General features: G+C 48.3%; 2 protein-coding genes across 6 annotated transcripts in view; one reads left to right on the top strand and one right to left on the bottom strand.

The window, feature by feature from the left end:
- Window positions 1-11627, bottom strand: part of LOC122543455 (zinc finger protein 239-like) — a 21988-nt gene extending 10361 nt beyond the window's left edge. For 4 of the 5 annotated variants that reach the window (XM_043682164.1, XM_043682163.1, XM_043682161.1 and 1 more), the window contains exons 1-2: window positions 11331-11627; window positions 8801-9831 (exon numbers count right to left, since the gene is read on the bottom strand). In XM_043682164.1, the coding sequence (XP_043538099.1) occupies window positions 8814-9656 (843 nt within the window). In that variant the 5' untranslated portion in view covers window positions 9657-9831; window positions 11331-11627 and the 3' untranslated portion in view covers window positions 8801-8813. Of the gene's footprint in view, window positions 1-7884; window positions 9832-11330 lie in introns of those variants that run through there. The other variant, XM_043682160.1, reaches the window with a different exon arrangement.
- A 308-nt stretch (window positions 11628-11935) lies between these two features.
- The window catches only part of LOC122543615 (zinc finger protein 208-like), a 234057-nt gene continuing 219303 nt past the window's right edge, over window positions 11936-26689 (top strand). The window contains exons 1-3 of the mRNA XM_043682443.1: window positions 11936-12055; window positions 13962-14954; window positions 16732-16739. Of these exons, the coding sequence (XP_043538378.1) occupies window positions 14201-14954; window positions 16732-16739 (762 nt within the window). The 5' untranslated portion in view covers window positions 11936-12055; window positions 13962-14200. The remainder of the gene's footprint in view (window positions 12056-13961; window positions 14955-16731; window positions 16740-26689) is intronic.

The raw sequence follows: 26689 nt of genomic DNA on the forward strand, positions 1-26689 counted from the left end.
AGGGGAGTGGGGAAGAGAGCGGGGTAGAGAGAGAGACAGAGATGGGCAGATAAGGGGGGGGGGGGTTGCTCCTTTCTAGAGAACCCACTTTAGCCCCGATGAATGTCGGTCTTCCCGCCAACAGTGAGTGGTTGAGGGGAGCAGCGGGAATACATTTCAGGGGAAGCTGGATTCCGACAACAGAAGGATACGCTGATGGAGGGCTGGGGGGGCCGAGGGGTGAGATAGATTGAGGCGGATACCAGGAGTCTTGATGGGACACAGACAAATGGAAAATTGATGCGCACATACAGGAAAACATCCCAGGTTACGCAAAATGCATTTCCTCAGTCTCTGTGGGACACAGCAGTGGGGAAGGTGCAGACCTGGGCTCATAGAATTCCCGACGGTGTGAAAGCAGGTATTTAACCCAACGAGTCTACACCAACCCTCTGAAGATTACCCAATCCAGACCCATTCCCTCATCCCTACTGCTCTGCATTTACCTCTGACTAATGCACCCTAACCTGCATATCCCTGGAGACTATGGGTAATTTAGCATGGCCAATGCACCCTAACCTGCACATCCCAGGCACCATGGGTAATTTAGCATGGCCAATCCACCTTCACCTGCACATCCCATGGCACCATGGGTAATTTAGCATGACAATTCACCCTAACCTGCACAGCCCTGCGCACTACGGGCAATTTAGATTGGCCAATCCACTCTAACCTGCACATCCCTGGATACTGTGGGTAATTTAGCTTGGCCAATCACTCTATTATGCACATACCGGGACACCATGGGTAATTTAGCATAGCCAACCCCCCAGTCTAACCTGCAAAGCACAGGGCACTATCAGTAATTTAGCATGACTAATCCACTCTAACCCACACATCCCAGGAGACTATGGGTAATTTAGCACAGCCAATCCACCCTAATCTGCACATCCAGGGGCACTGTGGGTAATTTAGCACAGCCAATCCACCCTAACCTGCACATCCAAGGGCACTATAGGTAATTTAGCATGGCCAATCTACCCTAACCCACACCTCGCTGCACGCTATGGGTAATTTAGCATGACCAATCCACCCTAACCTGCACATGCCATGGCATTGTGGGTAATTCAGCATGGCCAATCCACCCAAACCTACATGCCCCTGGGCATTATGGGTACTTTAGCACAGCCAATCCACCCTAACCTAAATGCCCTTTGGCATTATGGGTGATTAGCAAGGCCAATCCACCCTAACGTGCACATCCCTGTACACCATGGGTAACTTAGCACAGCTAATCCACAATAACCAGCACATCCCAGGGCACGATGGGTAATTTGGCACGGCCAATCCACCCTAACCTGCACATCCCTTCACAGTGTGGGTAATTTAGCACAGCCAATCCACCTTAAAATGCACATCCCTGGACACTATCGGTGATTTAGCATGGCCAATCCACCCGAACCTGCACATCCCAGGGCACTATGGGTAATTTAGCATGGCCAATCCACCCTAACCTGCACATCCCTGTGTCACTATGGGAAATTTAGCATGGCCAATCCACCCTAACCCGCACATCCCTTCACAGTGTGGGTAATTTAGCACAGCCAATCCACCTTAAAATGCACATCCCTGGACACTATCGGTGATTTAGCATGGCCAATCCACCCGAACCTGCACATCCCAGGGCACTATGGGTAATTTAGCATGGCCAATCCACCCTAACCTGCACATCCCTGTGTCACTATGGGAAATTTAGCATGGCCAATCCACCCTAACCCGCACAACCCTTCACAGTGTGGGTAATTTAGCACAGCCAATCCACCTTAAAATGCACATCCCTGGACACTATCGGTGATTTAGCATGGCCAATCCACCCGAACCTGCACATCCCAGGGCACTATGGGTAATTTAGCATGGCCAATCCACCCTAACCTGCACATCCCTGTGTCACTATGGGAAATTTAGCATGGCCAATCCACCCTAACCCGCACAACCCTTCACAGTGTGGGTAATTTAGCACAGCCAATCCACCTTAAAATGCACATCCCTGGACACTATCGGTGATTTAGCATGGCCAATCCACCCGAACCTGCACATCCCAGGGCACTATGGGTAATTTAGCATGGCCAATCCACCCTAACCTGCACATCCCTGTGTCACTATGGGAAATTTAGCATGGCCAATCCACCCTAACCCGCACAACCCTTCACAGTGTGGGTAATTTAGCACAGCCAATCCACCTTAAAATGCACATCCCTGGACACTATCGGTGATTTAGCATGGCCAATCCACCCGAACCTGCACATCCCAGGGCACTATGGGTAATTTAGCATGGCCAATCCACCCTAACCTGCACATCCCTGTGTCACTATGGGAAATTTAGCATGGCCAATCCACCCTAACCCGCACAACCCTTCACAGTGTGGGTAATTTAGCACAGCCAATCCACCTTAAAATGCACATCCCTGGACACTATCGGTGATTTAGCATGGCCAATCCACCCGAACCTGCACATCCCAGGGCACTATGGGTAATTTAGCATGGCCAATCCACCCTAACCTGCACATCCCTGTGTCACTATGGGAAATTTAGCATGGCCAATCCACCCTAACCCGCACAACCCTTCACAGTGTGGGTAATTTAGCACAGCCAATCCACCTTAAAATGCACATCCCTGGACACTATCGGTGATTTAGCATGGCCAATCCACCCGAACCTGCACATCCCAGGGCACTATGGGTAATTTAGCATGGCCAATCCACCCTAACCTGCACATCCCTGTGTCACTATGGGAAATTTAGCATGGCCAATCCACCCTAACCCGCACAACCCTTCACAGTGTGGGTAATTTAGCACAGCCAATCCACCTTAAAATGCACATCCCTGGACACTATCGGTGATTTAGCATGGCCAATCCACCCGAACCTGCACATCCCAGGGCACTATGGGTAATTTAGCATGGCCAATCCACCCTAACCTGCACATCCCTGTGTCACTATGGGAAATTTAGCATGGCCAATCCACCCTAACCCGCACAACCCTTCACAGTGTGGGTAATTTAGCACAGCCAATCCACCTTAAAATGCACATCCCTGGACACTATCGGTGATTTAGCATGGCCAATCCACCCGAACCTGCACATCCCAGGGCACTATGGGTAATTTAGCATGGCCAATCCACCCTAACCTGCACATCCCTGTGTCACTATGGGAAATTTAGCATGGCCAATCCACCCTAACCCGCACAACCCTTCACAGTGTGGGTAATTTAGCACAGCCAATCCACCTTAAAATGCACATCCCTGGACACTATCGGTGATTTAGCATGGCCAATCCACCCGAACCTGCACATCCCAGGGCACTATGGGTAATTTAGCATGGCCAATCCACCCTAACCTGCACATCCCTGTGTCACTATGGGAAATTTAGCATGGCCAATCCACCCTAACCCGCACAACCCTTCACAGTGTGGGTAATTTAGCACAGCCAATCCACCTTAAAATGCACATCCCTGGACACTATCGGTGATTTAGCATGGCCAATCCACCCGAACCTGCACATCCCAGGGCACTATGGGTAATTTAGCATGGCCAATCCACCCTAACCTGCACATCCCTGTGTCACTATGGGAAATTTAGCATGGCCAATCCACCCTAACCCGCACAACCCTTCACAGTGTGGGTAATTTAGCACAGCCAATCCACCTTAAAATGCACATCCCTGGACACTATCGGTGATTTAGCATGGCCAATCCACCCGAACCTGCACATCCCAGGGCACTATGGGTAATTTAGCATGGCCAATCCACCCTAACCTGCACATCCCTGTGTCACTATGGGAAATTTAGCATGGCCAATCCACCCTAACCCGCACAACCCTTCACAGTGTGGGTAATTTAGCACAGCCAATCCACCTTAAAATGCACATCCCTGGACACTATCGGTGATTTAGCATGGCCAATCCACCCGAACCTGCACATCCCAGGGCACTATGGGTAATTTAGCATGGCCAATCCACCCTAACCTGCACATCCCTGTGTCACTATGGGAAATTTAGCATGGCCAATCCACCCTAACCCGCACAACCCTTCACAGTGTGGGTAATTTAGCACAGCCAATCCACCTTAAAATGCACATCCCTGGACACTATCGGTGATTTAGCATGGCCAATCCACCCGAACCTGCACATCCCAGGGCACTATGGGTAATTTAGCATGGCCAATCCACCCTAACCTGCACATCCCTGTGTCACTATGGGAAATTTAGCATGGCCAATCCACCCTAACCCGCACAACCCTTCACAGTGTGGGTAATTTAGCACAGCCAATCCACCTTAAAATGCACATCCCTGGACACTATCGGTGATTTAGCATGGCCAATCCACCCGAACCTGCACATCCCAGGGCACTATGGGTAATTTAGCATGGCCAATCCACCCTAACCTGCACATCCCTGTGTCACTATGGGAAATTTAGCATGGCCAATCCACCCTAACCCGCACAACCCTTCACAGTGTGGGTAATTTAGCACAGCCAATCCACCTTAAAATGCACATCCCTGGACACTATCGGTGATTTAGCATGGCCAATCCACCCGAACCTGCACATCCCAGGGCACTATGGGTAATTTAGCATGGCCAATCCACCCTAACCTGCACATCCCTGTGTCACTATGGGAAATTTAGCATGGCCAATCCACCCTAACCCGCACAACCCTTCACAGTGTGGGTAATTTAGCACAGCCAATCCACCTTAAAATGCACATCCCTGGACACTATCGGTGATTTAGCATGGCCAATCCACCCGAACCTGCACATCCCAGGGCACTATGGGTAATTTAGCATGGCCAATCCACCCTAACCTGCACATCCCTGTGTCACTATGGGAAATTTAGCATGGCCAATCCACCCTAACCCGCACAACCCTTCACAGTGTGGGTAATTTAGCACAGCCAATCCACCTTAAAATGCACATCCCTGGACACTATCGGTGATTTAGCATGGCCAATCCACCCGAACCTGCACATCCCAGGGCACTATGGGTAATTTAGCATGGCCAATCCACCCTAACCTGCACATCAATCCACCCTATCGTGCACATCCCGGGACACCATGAATAATTCAGCAAGGCCAATCCATTCTAACCGCAAATCCCAGGGCACTATGGGTAATTTAGCATGGCCAACTGATCCTAACCTGCACATTCCTGGACACTATGGGTAATTTAACATTGCCAATCCACCCTGACCTGCACATGCCACAGCACTGTGGGTAATTAGCTTGGCCAATCCACCCTAACGTGCACATTCCAGGGGACTGTGGGTAATTTTCCGTTGGCAATCCACCCTATCGTGCACATCCCGGGACACCATGAATAATTCAGCAAGGCCAATCCATTCTAACCGCAAATCCCAGGGCACTATGGGTAATTTAGCATGGCCAACTGATCCTAACCTGCACATTCCTGGACACTTTGGGTAATTTAGGATGGCCAAACCACCCTAACATGCAGATTCCTGGACACTATGGGTAATTCAGCAAGTCCTTTCCACCCTAACCTACATGCCCCTGGGCACTATGGATAATTTAGCATGGCCCATCCAGCATAACTGACACCTTCCTGCAAACTATGGGTAATTCAGCATAGCCAGTCAACCCTAACCTGCACATCCTACACACTATGGGTAATTTAGCACAGCCAATCCACCCTATCATGCACATCCGTGGGCACGATGAGTAATTTAGCACAGCCAATCCACCCTGACCTGCACGTCCCTGGGCACTATGGGTCATTTAGCATGGCCAATTGACCCTATCATGCACATCCCTGGGCACAATGAGTAATTTAGCTTGGCCAAGCCACCCTAACCTACATACCTTTGGGCACTATGGGTAATTTAGCACGGCCAATCCACCCTAACATGCACATCCCTGCACACTGTGGGTAATTTAACATGGATAATTCACATTAACCTGCACATTTCTGGACAGTATGGGTAATTTAGCATGGCCATCCATCCTGACATGCACTTTCCTGCACACTATGGACAAGTTCGCATAGCCAATCCACCTTAACCTACATATCCCTGTGATACTGTGGGCAATTTAGCATGGCCAATCCACACTAACCCGCACATCCCTACACATAATGGGGAATGTAGTATGGCCAATCCATCCTAAGCTGTACATCCTTGGACACTATTGGTAATTTGCACGGCCAATCCACCCTCACCTACATATCCCTGGACACAATGGGTAATTTAGCATGGCCAATCCACTCTAACCTGCAAATCCCAGGGCACTATGGGTAATTTAGCATGGCCAAACCACCCTAACATGCAGATTCCTGGGCACTATGGGTAAATTAGCATGGCTAATCCAATGTAACCTGCACATCCCAAGGCACTATGGGTAATATAGCATGGCCATCCACCCTAAGCTGCACATCCCTGCACACTGAGTAATTTAGCACAGCCAATCCACCCTATCATGCATGTCCCTGGACGCTATGGGTCATTTAGCATGGCCAACCCACCCTATCATGCACATCCCTGGGCACGATGAGTAATTTAGCTTGGCCAATCCACCCTAACCTACATGCCTCTTAGCACTATGGGTAATTTAGCATGACCAACCCACCCTAACATGCACATCCCTGCACACATGGGTAATTCAACATGGATAATTCACACTAACCTACACATTTCTGGACAGTATGGGTAATTTAGCATAGCCAATCCACCCTAACCTACATATCCCTGTGATACTGTAGGCAATTTAGCATGGCTAATCCACCCTAACCTACACATCCCTTCACAATGTAGGTAATTTAGCTTAGCCAATCCACCCTAACCTGCACTTTCCTGCACACTGTGTGGAATGTAATATGGCCAATCCATTCTAACCTGCATATTCCAGGGCACTATGGGCAATATAGCATGGCTAATTCACCCTAACTTGCACATCTCTGGACACTATGGGGAATGTAATACGGCCAATCCATCCTAACCTGCAAATCCCTGGGCACTGTGGGTAATTTAGCAAGGTCAATTCACTCTAACCTGCAACATGCTTGGATGCTACGAGCAATTTAGCATGGCCAATCCATTCTAACCTGCACATCCCAGGCATTCTGGGAAATTTAGCATGGCCAATCCACCCTAACCTGCACATCCCTGGGCATTATGGATAATTTAGCATGGCCAATCCACCCTAACCTGCACATCCCAAGGCACTATGGGTAATTTAGGATGGCCAATCCACCCTAACCTGCACATCCCTGTGTCACTATGGGAAATTTAGCATGGCCAATCCATTCCATCCTGCACATCCCAGGTCACTATGGGTAATTTAACATGGCCAATCCACCCAACTGCATATCTCTGCACAGTACGGGTAATTTAGCATGGCCGACTCACCCTAACCTGCACATCCCTGGAGATTATGGATAATTTAGTACGGCCAATCTATTCTAACCTGCACATCCCAGGGCACTGTGGGTAATTTTACATAGCCATCCACCCTACCCTGCACATCCCTTCAGTGTGGGTAACTTAGCATAGCCAATCCACGCTAACCTGCACATCCCAGGGCACTATGGGTAATTTAGTATGGCCAATCCATTCTAATCTGCACATGCCAGGGCATTATGGCCATGCTAAATTACCCATCATGTTAAGGGATGTGCAGGTTAGGGTGGATTGGTCATGCTAAATTACCTAATTCACCCTAACCTGCACATCCCTTCACACAACGGGTAAATTTGCACAGCCAATCCACCCTAACATGCACATCCCTGGAGACTATGATTAATTTAGCACATCCCATCACACTATGGGTAATTTAGCATAGCCAATCCACCCTAACCTGCACATCCCTGGGCACTATGGGTAATTTAACATTGCCAATCCACCCTAACCTGCACATGCCACAGCACTGTGGGTAATTAGCTTGGCCAATCTACCCTAACTTGCACATTCCAGGGGACTGTGGGTAATTTTCCGTTGCCAATCCACCCTATCGTGCACATCCCCGGACACCATGAATAATTCAGCATGGCCAATCCATTCTAACCTGCAAATCCCAGGGCACTATGGGTAATTTAGCATGGCCAATTGATCCTAACCCGCACATTCCTGCACACAATGGGTAATTCAGCATAGCCAGTCAACCCTAACCTGCACATCCCAAGGCACTATGGGTAATATAGCACGGCCATCCACCCTATCATGCACATCCTACACACTATGGGTAATTTAGCACAGCCAATCCTCCCTGACCTGCACGTCCCTGGGCACTATGGGTCATTTAGCATGGCCAACCCACCCTAACATGCACATCCCTGCACACTATGGGTAATTTAACATGGATAATTCACATTAACCAGCACATTTCTGGACAGTATGGGTAATTTAGCATGGCCAAACCACCCTAACCTACATATCCCTGTGATACCATGGGCAATTTAGCATAGCCAATCCCCCCTAACCTGCACTTTACTGCACACTGTGGGGAATGTGGTATGGCCAATCCATTCTAACCTGCAACATGCCTGGACACTGAGGTACGTAGTATGGCCAATCCGTCCTAATCTGCAAACCCCAGTGCACTATGGGTAATTTAGCATGGCCAATCCCCCCTAAACTGCACATCCCAGGGCACTATGGGTAATGTAGCACAGCCAATCCACTCTATCCTGCACATCCCTTCACAATGTGGATAATTTAGCTCTGCCAATTCCCCAGAAACTGCACATCCCGGGACGCTATGGTAATTTAGCACCACTATTCCACCCGAACCTGCACATGCCTGGGCAGCATGGGTACCTTAGCTTGGTTGTCACTGGTGTGTTCTCTGGTGCGTCAGCAGCACGGAGAGCAGAGTGAAGCCTTTCCCACAGGCCGGGCAGACGTAAGGCCTCTCGCCGGTGTGGACCCGCTGGTGGGTCAGCAGGTATGACGAGCGTGTGAAGGCCTTGCCGCACTGCGAGCAGGCGAAGGGCCTCTCCCCCGCGTGGACCCGCCGGTGGGTCAGCAGCGTGGACGAGTCGCCGAAGGCCTTCCCGCACTCGGGGCAGCTGAAGGGCCTCTCCCCGGTGTGGACCCGCCGGTGGGTGCGCAGGTTGGACGACTTGGTGAAGCCCTTCCCGCACACGGGGCAGCTGAAGGGCCTCTCCCCCGTGTGGACGGGCCGGTGGGTCAGCAGGTGGCACGACTGAGTGAATCCCTTCCCGCACTCGGAGCAGACGAACGGCCTCTCCCCGGTGTGCACCCGCTGGTGCTTCTGCAGGGTGGACGAGTCCTTGAAGGCCTTCCGGCACTCGGGGCAGCTGAAGGGCCTCTCCCCAGTGTGGACCCGCCGGTGCCTCAGCAGGGCGGAGGAGTCTCTGAAGCCCTTGCCGCAGTCAGAGCAGGCGAACGGCCTCTCGCCCGCGTGGACCCGCCGGTGGGTCAGCAGGGCGGCCGAGTGGGTGAAGCCCTTCCCACAGACGGGGCAGCTGAACGGCCTCTCCCTGGTGTGGACCTGCCGGTGTCTCTCCAACGACGATGACTTAGTGAAGCCCTTCCCGCAGTCGGGACAGGCAAACGGCCGCTCCCCGGTGTGGACGCGCCGGTGGATCTCCAGCGCGGAGGGGGAGCGGAAACCGATCCCGCAGTGGCCACATTTCCAGGGTTTCTCCATGATGCAGGCGCCCGTGAAGCGAGATCCTCGTCCTGAGACAGTAGCCAAGCACGCAGTCTCTGCTCACGATAAATGCTGCCTTATCAGGTTGTGCAATTGGGTAAAACTCTCCCCATCGTCAGTTCACAGGAACGCTCTCTACGTGCACTTCAAAGCTATCCCAGGTGGTTACAACCTTTTGAAACAAACAGAACCAACAACCAGTTACTTCCTCTGGACTTAAATGCTGATGGTAGTCACTCCCTGGTAAATCAAGCAACTCTGATGCGATGATACTACGGCCTTAAGGGATCCGTTTCGTTCTTTTTAAAGGAAAGGTTTTCAGAGAGAGCCAAAGTGAGGCCTGCAGATGGTGGAGAGTCAGAAACAAAAAGAGTGTTGCTGGAAAAGCACAGCAGGTCAGGCAGCATCCGAGGAGCAGGAGAGTCAATGTTTCCAACATCAGCCCTTCAGCAGGAATGAAGGGCTCCCGGTCCTGATGAAGAGCTGATGCTCAAAACGTCAACTCTCCTGCTCCTCTGACGCATACTGACAGGCTGTGCTTTTCCAGCACCACTCTTTTTGATGCTGACCCTCCACAGTTTTTGACTTGAAGACAGAGATGCCAAAATGTCTATTTGGAAAGCCAATAAGCTCAACAACTTGTGAGGCCTTGTATTTTTTTTTTATTAAGAAAGTTTGAACAATAGAAGCAGCCTGAATGGGTGTGGTCCAGCTCCCACTGAAACAGGTTTTTTTTTATTTTAGCTTTCAGCAATTGCTGATGGGGTCTTGAAGAAGCAGAAGCTATTTTTTCCCCCTCTTGGTTACAACTAAAGGCTGGGGGAATCTCTTCCTGTTGCTTGAGACATAGTCTATCTTCTGAAATTGCCCGTTGCCAAGAGTATGTTTATGGGATGTTGCTATATTGGAACAGTTACTGTTTCAAAGTCAACTAATCTATTATTCTATTCAATTGTCCAATAGAATTACAGCTAAGCCAATTATTTTCTTTTGTCATATTTTAACTACAACATATGAATAAGTTGTGTTTTGCTTTAAGTCACGTACTTTAGCCAATTGAATCACATCTGGAATGCAATACCTTACACTTATCTTTAAACTAAGAAAACGTTAGGGTCTAAGCTACCTTCTCAATATACTTTGAGGGAGGTTGGCCTGGTCGATTACACTTAGTTTGAGATTTGTGTCTGAAATTCCTCCCCTTAAAATATCTTGGAAATGGAACATACTAAAAGATAGGGCAAACATTCAGAACAGAGTCTAGAATAGAGTGATACTGGTGCTGTGCTTTTCCAGCACCACTCTAATCTCGACTCTGATTCCCAGTCCTCACTTTTGCATGGAAATTCAGATCAGACCATTCCAGTTGGAGCAAATTACTGCAGATGCTGGAATCTGTACCGAAAACAAAAAAAAAACCCCTGGGCATCTAGACTGGAAACCTCAGTTTGCACTCTCTCCCTGGATGTTGCCTGACCCGCTGTGACCTCTCCAGAATTTGTTTTGCTTTCAGACAATTCCAGTTCCCTTGCAACATTCCTTCTTCTCTCGACCCCCAAAAGCTGTAAGTCTCCACCCCACATTCCCTGCCTCCCTTCTCATTACTTTGGCGCAGCTCATATCCCACTCCCCATTGCCCTGAAGGGTCTGATCGACCCGTCCCACGCTTACCTCTTCCTGTCCTGCTCAGAGAGTGAGGGCTGAAAAATCTTCGGGTAGACAAGAGCGGAATAGGACGCAAATGGGTTTGATGCAGGCGTCCAAGGAAGGAGCTGGTGTCTGGAATGAAGGAGGATAAAATACAGCAGCGTGTGTGTGTGTGTCCCAGAGGAAGTGCATTGATGCTGGTCCCCCAGTTGCAAACGCCCCCTGGGTCTATCCCGTTGCAAAGTGCTGTCCTTCCAAACAAGACTGACACAGTCTGCAGCCAAACCCTCTGCTGGGATTCCAGGGGAAAGAGTTGGAGAGGGGGACTGCGCATGGGCGGGAGGACTGGCCACTGACGTCATAAAGAGCGATGTCCGGATTGACCAATAGGAAACCTTGGAGGACCGGAAGGAATTAGGTCCTCCTGCCAATCAGAGGCCCCCCCCCGTTGTCTGAATGCGGAAGTTGGACCATGAGCTCTTGAAGTTGCTGCTGCTGCTGTCTCTCTGAAACTGCGCATGGGCGGGAGGACTGGCCACTGACGTCATAAAGAGCGATGTCCGGATTGACCAATAGGAAACCTTGGAGGACCGGAAGGAATTAGGTCCTCCTGCCAATCAGAGCCCCCCCTGTTGTCTGAATGCGGAAGTTGGACCATGAGCTCTTGAAGTTGCTGCTGCTGCTGTCTCTCTCTGAATGAAGACTGAGCTTCAGGCCAGACTGCAGCTTCCTTCCTCTGTCCAACATCTGTGAGTGCAGCACCCTCTCTTTTCCCACCTCCTTTTCTCGTTCTGGAATTAAACTGTTGGCTTGCAGGGAGTGAAGGGAAAGGAGTGAATCAAAGGGGAGGGGGGCAAACTTTGGAAAGGGTGGTCTGGGTCAGTTGGCCAACATGGCAGATGCAGTTCAATCCGAAGTTGAAGACGTTTGACAGAAAGGAGGAGCTTTGTTTAAAGCGTGCCAAGTGGGCTGCAAAAACTGTCCAGTCAACCAAAGTCATCAGGCAGGTCAGCAAGCAATGAGCAAGGCAAGTGCTATATATTCGCCTTCCTCGTAACAGGAATCGAGCTTCGAAGTGGGATGTCTTCCTGCAGCTGTACAGGACCTTGGTGAGGCCACACCTGGAGTTGTTGTTTCTATTTTTCTCTTACACCCTTTTACTCCCTTGGCTTTACATATGTAAGTGCCTGTCTAAATGTAGAGGCCCATTCCTCATGTTCAATGTGAAACGGGGTGGTTTCTTCAGGAGATGGCTATCAGTTAACTGGAGAGTATAGTAAACTCTGTCATCCCTTGTTGGTGTAAACATTGAATAGTGCTGAGTCCTAAAGTCGGTCCAACCAGTCCATGCCAACCATAATCCCAAACTAAAACAGCCTGCGCTTGCCCCACAGCTCTCCAAACATTTCTTACTCATGTACACATCTAGATGTCTTTTAAATGTTGTAACTGTACCCGTATCCATCATTTCCTCTGGGAGTACATTCCACACACGAACCACTCTCTGTGTAAAGAAATTGCCCCTCCTGTCTTTTTCAAATCTTTCTGTTCTCACCTTAAAATTATGCCCCCTAGTCTTGAAATCCCCCACCCTTGGGAATAGATACCTGCCATTCACCTTATCTGTACCCCTCCTGACTTTATACACGCCCATAAGGTCACCCCTCAATCTCCTGCACTCCAGTGAAAAATGGCCCAGCCTATCCAGCCTCTCCTTATTTCCAAACCCTCCATTCCCAGCAATAACCCTGGTCAATCTCTTCTGAACCATCTCCAGCTTAATATTATATCCTTCCTCTAACCAGAACTGGACACAACACTTCAGAAGAGAGTCTTGTAGAACCTCAGCATGAGCATTGTAACAAACAAGGACAGATGCAGGAATAATAAATCTGTAAGGGGACCAACCGGGTGGGGCACATCTTTTCTGAGAGCTCTTTGTGTGTGCCACTCTCCACAGTTAGATTTGGATTTACAGCAGCTCCTTTGTCATTCTCTCCTTTCATCGATGGTGCAGCGACACAGTCTCGTGAGCTTTAGAAATTGTACCGGTTTATTTTCGGACTTCTATGTAGTCAAAGAGCAGGAGAGGCAATGATTGCGTACAGACCTTATTAAATCTATGGCTTGAAATCTATAAGACGTTTTTGTTTGATGGACAAACTGAGAAATCTTTACCTTGGTATCGCAGATTACAAATAAGGTGTCTCCAGTGTGAGCTGAGGAAGTTATTCTTTCAAGAGGTTGTTAGTCTGTGGAGTGCAGAAAGCAGTGAAGGCTGGGCACCATCGAATATATTCAAGATGGAGTTCAGCTGATTGTTTTGAGCAACAAAGAAGGAGATGGTTATGGGGGGAAGGCAAGAAAATGGTTTAAAGATCACAATAGAACAGTTCCGACCTGATCAGTGCTGGCGCAGGCTCCAAGAGACCCCTGCTCCCGATTCTGTGTCCAGGGGTGTCAGCATCAATCAGCATCAATCCGACCCTTCAGGATGAGGTACAGCAGAGCGGGAGATTGAGGGCGAGTCTGTGGGATGGAGATTTGCAGCTTTTGAGGGAATGAGAGAGAAAAAAGGTTTTGTGGAAATTAGAATTGGCTGTTCGGAATTTCTTTGGCGTCTTCAGTACTGACAACAATGACTTCTTTTCACAGGATTCTGGGAGGGGAGGATTTGCGAATGGGGAGCCGAAACCGAACGTCTGACAGAGTAATTTGGGGCACGTTGGTCGAATTGAGTTTGGAATATCTTGGAGAGAATTGGCATGTAATCGGAACTCGGTGAGCCTAGGCCAGCGCTCTGACTTTGAAGAATTGTCAGCGAGGAGAGACTCTGGATGTGTCCTCGGAGTGAATAAGCCTCCGGCTTTCCCTTTGAACCTCTACCCCAGCCCATGGAGAAGCCGTGGAAGTGTGCGGACTGTGGGAAAGGCTTCCTCTCCCCGTCGGCGCTGGAGACCCATCGGCGGGTGCACACCGGGGAGCGGCCGTTCACCTGCCCGGCCTGCGCCAAGGGCTTCGCGCAGCTCTGCAGCCTGCTCTCCCACCAGCGGGTCCACACCGGGGACAGGCCGCACACCTGCCCCGAGTGCGGCAAGGGCTTCGCCCACTCCTCCGCCCTGCAGCGGCACCGGCGGCTGCACACCGGGGAGAGGCCGTTCTCCTGCCCGGCCTGCGGGAAAGGCTTCACCCAGTCGTGCAGCCTGCAGAGCCACCGTCGGGTCCACACCGGGGAGAGGCCGTTCTCCTGCTCGGCCTGCGGGAAAGGCTTCACCCACTCCTCGGCCCTGCTGAGGCACCGGCGGGTGCACACGGGCGAGAGGCCCTACTCCTGCCCCGCCTGCGGCAAGGCCTTCAGCCAGCTGTGCAGCCTGCAGACCCACCGACGGGTCCACACCGGGGAGCGGCCCTTCCCCTGCCCCGAGTGCGGGAAGGCCTTCAGCGACTCCTCCGCCCTGCGGAAGCACCAGCGGGGCCACACCGGCAAGCGGCCCTTCAGCTGCCCCGAGTGCGGGAAGGCCTTCGTTCAGTCCTCCCACCTGCTGAGGCACCGGCGGGTCCACACCGGGGAGAGGCCCTTCGCCTGCCCCGTGTGCGGGAAGGGCTTCACCCGCTCCTCCCACCTGCGGAGGCACCAGCCGGTCCACAGCTAACCAGGTTGCGCCTTTGCCAATCCGGCCCAGGGTGGCTGTGCGCCGCGTCCCATTCTGACTGTGGACGAAGTGGGAAGGGTTCCCTTCTGCTGGATTGGCTGCTGTCACTTTATTTGCAGTGAGGGCCTGATGCCCTTTGAACCCAGCGCGCTCCTGCGGAAACTAGCCGCGGAGGTGGCGGGGGGGTCCACCTGTTGCTGAGTAACGCTGTGGATGCTTCTCCCCCTCGCGTCAGGACACATGCGCAAGAATGCCAAGCCTCCGAGGGAACGGCACTCTATTCTGGGCCAAGTGAGGGCTGCTGATTGGTCCCTCCGATTGGTCGAAGTGACCACCAACAATTGTTCCCCCTGTTGTATTAAAGATGTAAAATATTCATTGTATCGTTTAGGAATGTGGATTTTAAAATGGTGACAAAAATGCACATTTCAATTTTGTGAGGGTGGCATTTTTTTGTCTCTTTAGAGACCAGGGAGCTGCTTTTTCTTTTGGGGGGGGGGGGGGAATGTCAGAGAATGCAGCAGAATACAGATGGATTGCAGAGTCGAGTGGAGAAATGGGCAAATGGAGTTCAAATGTGAGGCGATGCATTTTGGAAGATCCAATTCAAGAGCGAACTATACAGTAAATGGGAAAGTCCTGGGGAAAACTGATGTAGAGAGGGATCTGTGTGTTCAGGCCCATTGTTCCCTGAAGATGGCAATGCAGATCAGTAGAGTGGTCAAGAAGGCATATGGCATGCTTTCCTTCATCGGACAGAATATTGAGTCCAAGAGTTGGCAGGTCATGTTACAGTTATATAAGACTTTGTTTCGGCCACATTTGGAATACCTCGTACAGTTCTGGTTGCTACATTACCAAACGTTTGGAGAGGGTGCAGAGGAGGTTCACCAGGATGTTACCTGGGATGGAGGATGCTAACTATGAAGAGAGTTTGAACAGATCAGGATTATTTTCATTGGAAAGACGGAGGTTGTGGGGGGACCTGATTTGAGGCCAACAAAACCATGAGAGGGATAGACAGGGTGGATAGCAAGCAACCTTCTCCCAGAGTGAGGGACTCAATTACTAGGAGTCACGAGTTCAAAGTGAGAGGGGAAAGGTTTAAGGGAGATATGTATGGAAAATTCTTTACACAGAGGGGGCTGGGTACCTGGAATGCGTTGCCGGTAGAGGTGGGAACGATAGCGTCATTTAAGATGTATCTCGACAGATACACGAAAGGGCAGGGAGCAGAGGGATACAGATCCTTAGAAAATAGGCAGCAGGTTTGGATAGAGGATCTGGATTGGCGCAGCCTTGGAGGGCCGAAGGGCCTGTTCCTGCGCTGTAAGGTTATTTGTTCTTTGCATACAGAAATTGTATCTTGCTGAGATGATTGATGTTTTGTTGTGAAGAGGTGATACGGAAGATCGATGGAGGTAGGGCGATAGACGTTGTCTGTATGGACGTCAGCACAGTATTGGGCAAGGTTCTGCGTGGTGGACAGGTTAGTAAGGTTCGATCACCTGGGAGCCAAGCGCAGATGGTCATTTGTATACAGAACTGGCTCGAAGGTAGAAGACAGAGGGTGGTGCTGGAGGGTTGTTTTTCAGACTGGAGGCCTGTGACCAGTGGAGTGCCACAAGGATCGGTGCTGGGCCCTCTACGTTTATATAAAATGATTTGGATGTGAACATACAAGGTATAGTTGGAAAGTTTGCAGATGACACCCAAATTAGGTGGTGTAATGGACAGCGAAGATTATCTTAGTACAATGGGATCTTGATCAGCTGGGCCAGTGGGCTGAAGAGTGGTGGATGGAGTTTGATTTAGGTAAACGTGAGGTGTTGCATTTTGGGAAAGCGAATCATACCAGAATTTATACACTTAATGGTAAGGTCCGAGGGAGTGTTGCTGAACAAGGAGACCTTGGAGTGCAGGTTCATAGCTCCTTGAAAGTGGAGTCGCAGATAGATAGGATAGTGAAGGTGGGCGTTTGGTTTGCTTTCCTTTATTGGTCAGAGTATTGAGTACAGGAGTTGGGAGGTCATGTTGTGTCATATTGGTTAGGACACTGCATACAATTCTGGTCTCCCTGCTACAGGAAGGATGTGTTATATTTGAGAGGGTGCAGAAAGTGACATTGCCGCGACGGGAGGGTTTGAATTATAGGGAGAGGCTGGGGCTGTTTTCCCTGGAGCGTCGGAGGCTGAGGGGTGACCTTTATAGAGGCTTACAAAATCATGAGGAGCATGGATAGGATAAATAGACAAAGTCTTTTCCCTGGGGTGGGGGAGTCCAGAACTAGAGGGTCATAGGTTTAGGGTGAGAGGGGAAAGATATAAAAGGGACCTAAGGGGCAGCTTTTTCACGCAGAGAGTGGTACGTGTATGGAATGAGCTGCCAGAGGATGTGGTGGAGGCTGGTACAATTGCAACATTTAAGAGGAATCTGGATGGGTATATGAATAGGAAGGGTTTGGAGGGATATGCGCCAAGTGCTGGCAAATGGGAGCCGGTCAAATTGGGATGTCTGGCCTGTTATGGACCAGACCAAACCCCCTCAAAGTATATTCAGAAGATAGCCTCGATCTGAACTTTCTCTGATTATAAAGGCAAGTGCCTGGCGTTGCTTTCCGGATTCAATTCGATTGGTCAAACAGCCAACCTTGAAGCAAAACACACTTTATTCATCCACTACGTTAAAATACAGTGAATGAAAGAACACATTGGAATAACTTAACACTGTAGGAAAGCTTAACAGAATAATAGATGATTTACCTGCTAAACAGCATTTGTTCCATTATAGTAACATCCCATATTCAACTCCTTGGCGAAAGGCAAACTCTGTAAAATAGATTGTCTCACAGGCACTTCACCAGTGCAGGAGGATAAAAAAACAAGAGAAATCTGAGAGAGAGAAGAGAAGAGAGAGAGGTGTACTGCAACTTCCAAACCCCAGCTTCAAGACCCCAACAACTGCTACCGAAAAACTAACACTCAACAGCCCTGACTCTGGGGGAGCTTGACCCCACCCATTCAGGCTGCTTCTATTGTTCCAACCCTTTTAAAAAGAAACCCCAAGGTCTCAAATAAATTGGATTCAAATAAATGACTCAGTGCCCCTATGTTAGAACTTTCTTTTTAAAACAAAAGACCTCAAATATAGCTCTTAAAGCATAATATCGTCACAGGTCAGCATGGACGAGTTGGACCGAAGGGTCTGTTTCTGTGTTTTGTCATCATCGAAGGCATGTGTCTTAATTTGATGCGTTGAGCAGGTACCTGTGGAGTTAATTGATGAAGTGTTTTCAATGAGGATTTTATGATATAAAACAGGAGAGACAGTCCGAGACCACGAGCAGTATGTGTTTAGAAGAATCAGCTTTTTGTTCAGAGAAAGTTCAGAGTGTCATCCAAACGGGATGTCAGTCTGCTGTCATTGCAACCACCTGGTTGGGAGAAGTTTGCAGAAGTCTCCTGGCTGTCGGAACCAAAACGGAATCCGGGTCCTCCGAACTGGAAAAACATCTCCAGGTCATCAAAACTGGAAAGGCTCATTTGAGGAAGGAATCCTCACATTAAGATAAGAGTGATGCTTCACTTGGCTTGAGCATCTGTCAAGGATGTTGCTGGGAAATGGGTTGAATTTTTTTTAACAGAACCCCTGATGCTCCTGTTAATTTTGTTTTACACTACAGCCTAACTGTGGAACTGCTTATTTTTCCCCAGCACCCATGCTGTGTGTGTGCAGGTGTGAGACACGGTAGAAGACACGAGGTGTACAAATCTTTATTCCACTTCCCCCACCAGGAAGAAAGGAAACACCTGAGTGGCCAGTGACAAGCAGTGCCCTTCATATCAAACCGTGATCAAACAGTGAAGGGGAGGGCAGGGATTAAATCAAAATAGAGTAGGAGGGGGAAATAATACACTCTGTTCTCTGCAGCACCCACCTCTCCTTGAACAGCTCAAGGGTGTTGGTGGAGACCAGTTGAACCTTTCCTGTGCTGTTTACGTTGAGATCTTTCAAAATTGGCATTTATGTAAAGCCTCTTGTTTTTCTTTGCTTGATTACGATGAACCTGTGTTGCTTTGGTAGAGGAATTGGCAGTCAGGCGTGGATCTGTTTGGTAACTATCCATCAATCTCAGAAATAAAACTTATGGTCTGTCTGTCCAGGTTCCACACTGAGATCTGATTTTTTTTTTTCCCCAGGATTATCATCAGGTAGATTCATAACAAAATAGGAAGTCTCTTGAGGACCATCTCTGAGTCTTTTCAAGAAGTGAGTGTGTGATTTGATCTGATTTATTATTGTCACATGTACCTGGGTACAGTGAAAAGCGGGAGAGAGTGGGGACTTCTGGTCAAAGTAGATTGGATTCTTGATTAACGGATATTAAATAGATGACTTTTTCTTCTGTGTTCTGCTTGGTTACACGATTAATAATAAATGGTTATTTTTTTAAAGTGTTCTCAAACTTGGCATCCAAGATCTGGTTGGGGACAATTGGGCAATTTTGATTTGAGGGTCATTGAATGTTTTGATTCCAGGGTGTAGTGAATGCAGTGATAGCGAGCTTCACTTGGTTGAGTTTGCTATCCCCTGTGCTATATTTGTGACTTTTGCTCAGCCTCTGATGTCAAATCTCTGATGTTGTGCATTAGAAGGAGTAGTGACCAGTATTGTTAGAAACTATAAACTTTCTCGGGACTGGAAATATTGCATTGTTTCATTGGTATTGTGTCACTAAGTGACAGGCAGTACTGGGAGGTGTAGGTTATATTAATTTCAAATTAATTTGCACACGCTTAACACATTAGAGACCGCAGGGCTGGTCAAACAGTCATAGAGATGTACAGCACGGAAACACTGCAACTCATCCATGCCGACCAGATATCCTAAAATAATCTAGTCCTATTTGCCAGCATTTGGCCCATATCCCACTACACCCTTCCTATCCTGTACCCATCCAGGTACCTGTTGTAATTGTACAGACCTCCACCACTTCCTCTGGCAGTTCATTCCGTACACGCACTACCGTCTGTGTGAAAAAGTTGCCCCTTAGTCTGCTTTTAACTCTTACCCCTCTCACTCTAAACCTATGCCCTCGAGTTCTAGACTCCCCCACCCCAGGGAAAGACCTTGTGTATCAACGCTATCCATGCCCCTCATGATTTTATAAACCTCTATAAGGTCACCCCTCAGCCTCCGATGCTCCAGGGAAACCAGCCCCACACTATTCAGCCTCTCCCTGTAGCTCAAACCCTGCAAGCCTGGCAACATCTTTGTAAATCTTTTCTGATCCCTTTCAAGTTTTGCAACATCCTTCCCATAGCATGCAGTATTCCAAAAGTGGCTTTGCCAATGTCCTGTACAGCTGCAACACGACCTCCCAACTCCTTTACTCAATGCACTGAGGCAAGCATACTAAATGCCTTCTTCACTATCCTGTCTACATGCAACTCCATCCAATTTCTAGGAACTATGAACTCCAAGGTCTCGAAAGTGAGCTCTGCAGTTTGGAGCCCAGCACCAGTGGGACTAGGTTAGGTTAGGATATCTGGTCAGCATGGATGGGTGTTGGACTGAAGGGTCTGTTTCTGTGCTGTACAGCTCCATGACCTAAGACTCTTGCGTGTTGAATGCAGAAGGTGGGAGATTCTGGATGTTGCTGTGGACCACACCAAGCCCCCTTCAGATTTGTCAAGGAGATAGCCTGGACCCGAAGCCTCTTCTTATTTAAAGGTAAAGTAGAAGATGCTGTGTTCTGAATGCAATTCAATTGGTCACACTGCTTGGATTTAAGCAAAACACATTGCATTCTGAATTGGGAGTGTGGTGCTGGAAAAGCACAGCAGGTCAGGCAGCATCCGAACAGCAGGAGAGTTGGTGTTTCGGGCTTTTACCCAAAACATCGATACTCCTGCTCCTCGGATGCTGCCTGACCTGCTGTGCTTTTCCAGCACCACACTCTCGACTCCAATCTGCAGTCCTCACTTTTGCCACACCGTATTCTTATTCTATGGTTAAAATACAGCGGGAAGAAAGAAAAATTGGTATAACTTTGCTTTATTGGAAAACTGAACACAACAATAGATTGTTTAACCATTGAACAGCAACTATTCCAATATAGTAACATGCCATAATCACGCCCTTGGCAAAGGCAAATTCAGTGAAATAAATATGCGATAGCAGGAAGGGAAGCTTTTAGGTGTAACAGAGAGAGATGTAGCAGTTTCCCCCCCCCCCCCCCCCCCAAAAAATGACTGAAAGCTAAACTAAATCCCTGGTTGTGTGGGGAGCCTGACACCACCCATTCAAGCTGCCTCTATTGTTCCCACTTGAATAAAAAAAAACAATACACCCAGGGATCTCACAAGCTGCTTATCGGCTTGGACCAGACAGCTGGGGACCTATGGCTCAAAACCTCTCTCTGATTTTAAAAAAGAACAACCCAGGACAAAATACATCTCATAATAAATCTCATAGTATTGTCACAGAGGAGGGCATTTTTAGAGAGTGATCCACCAGCCCACAAACAGTAACCACAATGTGAGACAAGAAATAATGGGAGCTTCAGTTGGGTGAATAGCAGTAATTACAGGTAATTGTAATTGACGTGTAGATTGCAAAAAAGAAATCCGATTGGCAATAGTAACGTTGCTGAAAACTACATAAAAAGATTTGCAAGACAGTCTCTCCATTCTGGAAGTGACGACACGGTGGCAGTGATATCTGGGTGTCTGCTAGGATCCCAGGCTCTCCTGTTTTATCTCCCTGTTCCCATAGAGCAAGACATCTCTCCCCAGCTCTGCTGCCATTTCTGCTGAGCAGTTCCTCCCATGAACACCGTTCAGATCAATGAAGGTTTCCAACTGAGGGCACCAAACTATGTCAATCAGAAAGAGGTGGACACAGAGCAAAACTTTGCACAGGCTGCACTCTGCCTGCATTCACCTCCAGGCAGAGAACCTGCACTGCGTCTGCTCTGGGCAGTCGGCCCACACTGCGCCCTCCAGCCCTTTGCAAAACTCTGAAAAGTCGAGAGTAGAGTGGTGCTGGAAAAGCACAGCAGGTCAGGCAGCGTCCGAGGAGCAGGAAAATCGATGTTTCATCAGGAATGGAGGGAGGGAGCATCGGGGTGGAGAGATAAATGGGAGAGGGGTTGGGGCTGGGGAGAAGGTAGCATAGAGTACAATAAGTGAATGGGGGTGGGGATGGAGGTGATAGGTCAGAGGGGAGGGTGGGGGAAGGTAGCAAAGAGTACAATGTGTGGATGGGGGTGGGGATGGAGGTGATCGGTCAGAGGGGAGGGTGAAGAATTCTGAAGAACCTCTCTCCCCTTTTAACAGCTTTCAGTCAACGAAGGCTGGCAATTTCCCGCCTCCCCCTCACTGGTTGACCATCTGGGACACTGAGGTATAATCCCAGCAGAGAACAAAACAAGAAAAGGGAAACTAAATTCGCAATGAGTGCAGCTAGTGCTTAATATTTGTTTGTTAGGAAGTACGCCAGAAATTGGGGGTCTCCCAGTCCTCTGCTTAAAGGGGAGAAATGAATAGAAGGGTTCACACCTGGAATGATCTTCTGCAGGAGAGTGGTGGATGCGGGTACCATTACAACATTTAAAAGGCATTTGGACAAGTAAGGAAAGGTTTGGGAAGGATACAGGCCAGGAGCAGGCAGCTGAGGACTAGTTTACTTCGGGGTTATGGTTGGCATGGACTGATTGGACCCAAGGGTCTGTTTCTGTGCTGCATGACTCTGGAAGAGTGCAACACAGGAACAAGCTCTTCTCACCCAACATTTCTATGCTGGCCCTGATGCGATTCTCAACTGATTTTTCTCCCCAGAGTTGAAATGCCTGATACTGGGGCGCGTGCATTTAAAGTGAGGGGGTGGGGGGTTCAAAGCAGTTGTGAGAGGCAAGTTTTTTTTTACTCAGAGTGGTAGGAGTCTGGAATGTACATTGGGGGTGGAGGGAGGTTTAAGGGACTTTTGGGTAAACACAAGACCACGGGCAGGCAGACAGGATTAGTTTAAATTGGCATCATGTTTGGCACAACATTGTGGGCTGAAAGGCCTGTTTCTATGCTGTACAGTTCTATGTTTAATCCCCACTTGTCTGCACATGCTCCAAAACTGTTCCTTTAGTGTCGTAGGGTCAAAATCCTGGAATTCCTTCCCTGATGGCACTTTCTCTCATCCGTATATAACTATCAGTACCCATCTTTAGATTAGATTATATTTGATTCCCTACAGTGTGGAAACAGACCCTCCGGCCCAACAAGTGCACACCGACCCTCTGAAGAGTAACCCACCCAGACCCATTCCCCTACACATCTCTGAACGCTCTGGGTAATTTAGCATGGCCAATCCACCCTAACCTGCACATCCCTGGGCACTATGGGTAATTTAGTACAGCCAATCCATTCTAACCTGCACATCCCTGGGCACTATGGGTAATTTAGCATAGCCAATCCACCCTAACCTGTACATCCCTGAACACTTTGAGTAATTTAGCACGGCCAATTTCTGCCTGCACATCTTTGGAGCGTAAGAGGAAACAGGAGCACTCGGGGGAACCCCACACCGACATAAGGGGGAGAATGTGCAAACTCCACACACACAGTCGCTCCGGGGCTGGAATCAAACCCAGGTCCCTAACGCTGTGAGGCAGCAGAGCTAACCGCTGTGCCACTCCAAATGGGTCACAATATTATCTCATCATAAGTAGAGCGTTTGTTAACAGAGAAACAGTATTTGAATGGAAAGGATAAATTTAACTTGATATAGTTCATAAAACAAAGACAGGATTCCAGTTCCACAACTCTGTGTTTCCCGTGGGCGAGGGGATAAAGGGTTTTATGCTCAGATATTGGACAGAGGAGCAAGTTTCAGTGAAAGTGAAACCCTGTGCTTTGTTCGGACTCAAACTGCGTGGTTGGGAGGAGGGAGTTTTGCAAAGTGTCCTCAGCTGGAGGGCTGCGCAGTGCGGGTTCTCTGTCTGGAAGTGAATGCAGGGAGAGTGCAGACTGTGGAAGGTTTTGCTCTGTGTCCGCCTCTTTCTGATGGACAATGACACGTTTTTGCTCCTACAGTTTGTAACATTTATTTGTCTCGTTCAAAGGATGACCCTCCTCGTGTTCACCAGTACAATTTTGTTGTTTTTAAAGGAATATAATTTTATTAAACGCTAAATCAACACAAGACAATAGCATGTCTGGTATCCTATAATGTGTATCTGACTTTTACTTAAGGTTCTCTCATTTTCGTTTTCAATTATTTCTGGTCTTCTGCACAAGTTGCATTTTGGGAAAGCAAATCTTAGCAGGACTTATACACTTAATGGTAAAGTCCTAGGGAGTGTTGCTGCACAAAGAGACCTTGGAGTGCAGGTTCATAGCTCCTTGAAAGTGGAGTCGCAGGTAGATTGGATAGTGAAGAAGGCATTTGGTCTGCTTTCCTTCATTGGTCAGGGTATTGAGTACAGGAGTTAGGAGATTGCGGCTGTACAGGACATTGGTTAGGCCACTGTTGGAATATCGATAAAAGAGACCTAAGGGGCAACTTTTTCACGCAGAGAGTGGTACGTGAATGGAATGAGCTGCCAGAGGATGTGGTGGAGGCTGGTACAATTGCAACATTTAAGAGGCATTTGGATGGGTACATGAACATGAAGGGTTTGGAGGGATATGGGTCGGGTGCTGGCAGGTGGGACTAGATTGGGCTGGGATATCTGGTCGGCATGGACAGGTTGGACCAAAGGGCCTGTTTCCGTGCTGTATACCTCTATGACTGTATTTCCAGTGATGGAGTTTAATCAACAACTCGAATCCATCCTAACTCCGCAGGACTCTCCAGTTATCCCCAATGTATCTCCCCATAACCCTGCAATTCTCTCAAGTATTCATCCAATTTTATTTTGTTACCAATGATTGTCTTTGCTTTCACTTAGCTCACAGGGAGTTCCACGACCACCCTACGGAAAAGGCATCTTTCTCTGCCCCTCATGATTTTATAAGGCCAATTCTCAACCTCCTGCGTTCCAGTGAAAATAAAGTCCCAGCCTATCCCCATAACTCAATCCCCCATTCCTGGCAGCATCCTGATAAATTTCTTCTCCAGCATAATAATATCCTTCCTATAACAGGGTGACAAGAGCTGGACACAGTAGCCCAGAAGAGGCCTCATCAATGACCTATACAACTGCAACATGCAAAGGTCTGAGCAATGAAAGTGAGCATGCTAAATGTCTTCTTAACCATCCTGACAATATGTGATGCAAACTTCAAAGGATTATGTACCTGAACCCCGAGGTGTCTCTGTTCTATAACACTACCAAAGACCCTACTTTTAATTATATAAGTCCTGCCCTTGTTTATTTTACAAAAAGTGCAATACCTTAGATTTATCCAAATTCAACTCCATCCGCCATTCTCCAGCCCATTGACCCAATTGATCAAGATCTCTCTGTAATCTTAGATAACCTCCCTCACTGTCCACTACACCAGCAATCTTAGTGTCATCCACAAACTTACTAACCATGCTTTTATCAACAAATAATTCAGGATATAGTGTTTGGATTTTCAAAAAGCATTCAAAATGATGTCAAACACCAAGTTATTGTTCAAAATTGAGAGTCTGTATTTATTCAGAATTTAGAGGCTTGCTGAAAAGAGACACGTTTTATGAAAAATTTTCACCTTGTATGCATCAGTGCATTTGCAAGGTTATCAATGTAAAGGGAAACATGATTTTATATTGGATGAGAAGTGAGTGCGAATTGATTAACAAGTGGATTGGTAGAGACACTGCCATGGAGAATGCACCAGTTCAATGATGACTGACAACTTAACTGTCCAGCATTGTTTATACCAGGCTGCTGTACAAATGTGTGCACTGGAAGGTGCAGATATGAAGACATATAGTTTATGAATTGCATTTTTAGAGAGAAAGAACATGTACACACATTACTCTTGTTTCAATTTAACAACTTTTCTATTGTTCAGTCATCAAGGGACAATACTGGCCAGAACTCCCCTGCTCTTCTGGGAAATGATGGCTTTGAAAATCTTTTAAGTCCCCTAGAGAGGGGCCAACCAATTAGTGTCTGATCCAAGAAATGGTCGCTCCTCTTTCTATTTTCAGACCTCTGGAGTGGGTTTTGAATCCCCAGTCTTCTGACTCACAGCTGAGAGTGGTTATTTGTAACCGATGCAACCATTGAAATAACTGTACGTTTCTGTGTCAGCTGCATGCCGTCCCAATTTGGAATTATTTTCCTCCACTGTGTCACTGTGTCAAAATTCCAGAAATCTCTTACTGTGACAGCATCATGGGTGTACCTACACCAAGGACTGCAGTGGTCAAAGAATGCAGCTCACCACCACATTTTCCAGGGCAATTCGGGGTGGGCAATGAATTCTGGTGTCGGAAATGGCCTCCACGCCCCATCAACAACTGAAATAAAAACTCTTTTTCATTTCCCCTCTGGCTTTTATGCCATGCCATGATCTGAGCTGAATATAACACTGGGCAAGCCTGAATCCACAGTGAGACCTGAATTGATAGGTCGTATGTTTCATTTTACAATCTGCTTACTGTAGCAATCAAACCCTGTAGAAGTTCTCTGGATGCTGCCAACGTAATTTCAACAATGAACAACTCTTATCACCCATAACAGAAAAAAATAATTATGTCCCCCTGATACAAGAAACACTGAAACAGTCTTACTGTAAA

This window comes from Chiloscyllium plagiosum, chromosome 44 (assembly GCF_004010195.1).
Source record: "Chiloscyllium plagiosum isolate BGI_BamShark_2017 chromosome 44, ASM401019v2, whole genome shotgun sequence".
NCBI classification, from domain to species: Eukaryota; Metazoa; Chordata; class Chondrichthyes; order Orectolobiformes; family Hemiscylliidae; genus Chiloscyllium; species Chiloscyllium plagiosum.